Genomic DNA, 3,772 nt, shown 5'->3' with positions numbered 1-3,772 from the left:
GTGAGGGGCACTGTTGCCACGCCCTGGCTAACCAGAGGCATGGGCGGGGCACTGTTGCCTCGGTCATCAGTGGATGAAGACTCGTCCCATCGTACGGCCTGGATGGGATGGGAGCTGACCCGTGGCTGGGTTGAGGAACACGCCAAGGGTGGAGCTGGCTTGTTGGGGAAGTCTTGGTCGTGCCGGATTCGGCTATCTTGTGCTGGTTGTCGAGGCCGAGTCGAGAGGCCTGGCCGGGTTGGAGAGTTCGGCTAGATCCAGGGGCCTGGCCGGGTCGGGCGACCCGGCCAAGTGCGCGCCGGCTTGAGGGGTGATGCCGGCCCCGTTGTTTTTGAAAAGGATCTGGGTTCCGTTGCCTGCCCAGGGTTCATCCCCCCGACAAAGACCATGGTGTCCGCGAGGGCATCGCTCTCGGCTGCACAAGGTCGGCTGGGCTCGTCTCGCTTCTCTTGTGTACCCGGAGGCTTCCAAGTAATTTTATATTTGAACATGTAAATAAAACCAATTTTTTTCTTCTGAAAACACCAAATTTTACTTGTTTTAGAACTAATTAAAGTCTAGTTTTTTAGGGGTAAACCAAAGTTTACTTTTTTTAGCGGATCAACCAAAGTTTACATTTTTTTAGTCTGAACACACTTTATTTAGGGCCAGTTCTTTTGGCGTCTTAAAAAATAAGCCGCCTCCTTCCCCGCTTTTTCTATAAGCCATAAACGTCATTCATTGAAGCTTTTGAACTAGTTACGGGATAACTAATTTAGAAGCCTTAAAATATTTTGAGATCAGCTTATTTTCTAAACTGAGGAGAGGCAGCCTATTTGTTAAGCCGTTCAAAAGAACCGGCTCTTAATCAGAAAGGTTCATAGGAATACAATGAAGGTCTGGTGGGTTTATAAGCCCCAAATGGCGCCCATAATTTACTTTTTTTAGGGGTATATTTTCTTATTGGATTGGACAGAAGTTTTAGCAAACGCAGCAGGCCCATATCCAGCCCACTCAAACCTCTCCGACCCAACCCACGCACGCACACACAATCCCCACACTCTCCACTCTCCACTTCCGCTGGCTCCTGCCGCCGTCACTCTCGCCGCACCATCCCTCCCCTCCCCTCCTCTCCTCCGGCCTCAGATCACCGCGCGCAAGGTCCCAGCTGAGAGCTCGCAGGCTGGGGATCGATCGGTCAACACGGAGGATCTAGCAGTCGTGGACCCCACCGCCGATGGCGCCGCCGTTAGCAGACTGCATCGAGGCTGGCGACGGTGACCAGTCCTCTCAGTGAATACACCGCCAGGTGAGGCACTATTCTTCTTTCTTTTTTCCCTCTGTCATTCAATCCCAAGCCCGCCACCGGCTGGCTCAAATCAAAGCCGGAATACGTTCCCCCTTTCCAGATTTTATCACTTCCTTTTTTTCAGATTATTACTAGCAGTGAGTCTCGCACAATACAACGGTGACAACAGTTTCTAGCTTGTTGGGATTGGAATAACTCACTGTAGCTTTGAGTTTTCACGGCCATGGAGGGTGCTAAATCCAACAAGAGAGCAGCAGAAGCTCGTCGAGAGGGGCAGAGCAGCGCCAAGAGGCGGAATGTCAACGTGGCAGTGGACGGTGGTAAATCAAACGGGCGACAAGCAGAAGTCCGGCGAGAGGGACAGAGCAGCGCAAAGACGCAGAGTGTCAATGTGGCGGTGGACGGTGGTGAATCCAATGCGCAACAAGCACAAGTTCGGCGAGAGGGACAGAGCAGCAGCACCAAGATGCAGAAAGTCACCATGGGGTTGGATACCCTCGACTGCCCTGTCTGCTCCCAGCCCCTCAGGCCCCCGGTTTTCCAGGTAAATGTGTTTCGCGGTTCTACATATCACTACCACTATGAAAATCACACTTTAAGTTCCACTCTGGGTATATCAGTGTATGATTCGCATGAGAGTTTCCATGCTTATTTCAGTGTCCTAAAGGGAATCTCATCTGCTCGCCCTGCCGTGACAAGCTCCCGGAAAGCAAGCGCGGTGCTCCTCAGCGCAGCTATGGTGTGGAGCGCATCATTGAGAACACTTTTGTCCCCTGCAAGCATGGATGTTTGACGAAGATCACCTATTACGACATAGAAGAACACGAGAGTAGGTGCCCTCTCGGGCCATGTTTCTGTCCGGTCTCTGGTTGCGGCTTCGTCGGGACAACCGTGCCACTGTTAGACCATCTCACCACCCTGCACAAGCTGCCAAAGATGGCATTCAAATACTTCGTGCCATTTGAACTCCCTGCCCAACCATGCTCTCTTGTTCTCCGCGGTGGATATGGTCGTGTTTTCCTTCTCGAAGTGGCATCGCTGGAGTCCCTGGGCCATTCAGTCTCACTAGTTTGTGCTGGGCATAAGGATTGGCTTGGCACGATCAGGTGCTCGGTCGGTTTCTCATGCTTTGAAGGTCACTACCAGGTTTCATTGTTGGAAATTGAGAGGTCATCATTGTCTAATGGGTTGACAACGCAAGACTTCTATGTTGTGCCCAAGGTTTCAGGCGGACAAACTGATGTCATGCTCCGGATCATGATCGATTTGCTCTATGGTGACGACGATGTTCCTGAGGTGGAGGAGGACGATGAAGACAATAGCTACGTGGAGGGGGAGGATGAGGATATGACAACGAAGTGGAGGATGGCCATCACAAACCTGGGGGTGAGGGAGGATGACAATGACAGCGACGAGGAGGATGGGGATGATAACGATGAGGAGGAGGATGATGATATGGCGATAATTGGTACGTCGAGGCGTGGCGTGACAATCGCAAGTGAGAAGGTGAAGGACGACGGCAAGGATGATCGGGAGGACAATCAGAATGCTAACTGATGCTTGGCGCCACGTCTCGATGACAATGTCCACGGTGCACGTGCTTTTCAGCAAGACTTTGGTTACTATGGTGGTTGATGGCATTTAGGTGCAGGATGTGCTAAGAGCCTGAGGGACTACAATCTCAGATTCTTAGTACTACAATGCTGTATCATATCAATGTGTTAGGTTCTGCGTTAATCATGCAGTGGCAGTGTGAACTATGTAATACTCCCTCCCTCGGTGATGATCGAGGGTGCGTCTCGTGAAGTACACTGTGGTAGAGTGCGTTGGTCAGTGGAGCCTATTCTGTATTCTAGTGTGCCAATCAGTTTCTTTCTCCATTCCAGCTCTGAACTATGCAGTTTCTGTCTCAATTCTGCATTATAATGTGTCAATCAGTTTTTACGGGTTATTCTCAAAATATTTCATATATATACGGTAAAGTTGAATTTCTAACATGTTGTAACCCACTGCATTACCTGATCGTTTGCTCAGCCCTGCTCCGTTGTTGCATCCTGATTAAGCTAAATTGCAATACGTGGTCGGCAACTTGTTTGTTTGATGACTCCGATGTGATGTTGTAGCCGGTCCAAAATCTTTGTTTGAAGACTTTGACGTCAATATGTCATGATGTAGCTGGTTCAAATTGTTGAAAAGAAGGCCAATCAGTCTTTATTAATTACAATGTAGAGTACAGAACAAATATAACCACAGTTAAACCTTTACAAGATATGAAATTGGTACCTACGACAAAGTCGTCTTCTACAGCGGCGCCTTCAGAAGATATAAACGTCCTTGTGCCATCGTCGTCGTGCTCAACTGGTGATGGTCTAGACAAGAACTTTCATCATGGTTGTCGAGACTAGCCAATGAAGGCCAGCAGAATAGCAAATAAATAACGCCTTCAACAAGGTAACGACGCAAGTTCGTCGCTGCTGAGCCTGA

General features: G+C 49.6%; 1 protein-coding gene across 1 annotated transcript; it reads left to right on the top strand.

Moving 5' to 3' along the window:
• The first annotated feature begins 1,026 nt into the window (after positions 1–1,026).
• On the top strand, positions 1,027–3,257 carry LOC119274429 (E3 ubiquitin-protein ligase SINA-like 2). Its single transcript, XM_037555135.1, has 3 exons — positions 1,027–1,288; positions 1,413–1,832; positions 1,946–3,257. The coding sequence occupies exons 2-3, from the start codon at positions 1,512–1,514 to the stop codon at positions 2,843–2,845; spliced, it is 1,221 nt and encodes a 406-aa protein (XP_037411032.1). The 5' UTR covers positions 1,027–1,288; positions 1,413–1,511; the 3' UTR covers positions 2,846–3,257.
• Positions 3,258–3,772: the final 515 nt, after the last annotated feature.

This window comes from Triticum dicoccoides, chromosome 3B (genome assembly GCF_002162155.2).
Source record: "Triticum dicoccoides isolate Atlit2015 ecotype Zavitan chromosome 3B, WEW_v2.0, whole genome shotgun sequence".
NCBI lineage: Eukaryota > Viridiplantae > Streptophyta > Magnoliopsida > Poales > Poaceae > Triticum > Triticum dicoccoides.
The sequence above is the reverse complement of the archived record's forward strand: the minus strand, read 5'-3'. Positions and strand labels throughout refer to the sequence as shown.

What these genes read in the sequence shown, in the direction of transcription:
- LOC119274429 (XM_037555135.1), top strand. Translation starts at nt 1,512, where the DNA reads ATGGAGGGTGCTAAATCCAACAAGAGAGCAGCAGAAGCTCGTCGAGAG. An exon ending in TCAGGCCCCCGGTTTTCCAG is followed by an intron (nt 1,833 to 1,945) that starts GTAAATGTGTTT and finishes TGCTTATTTCAG; the next exon opens with TGTCCTAAAGGGAATCTCAT.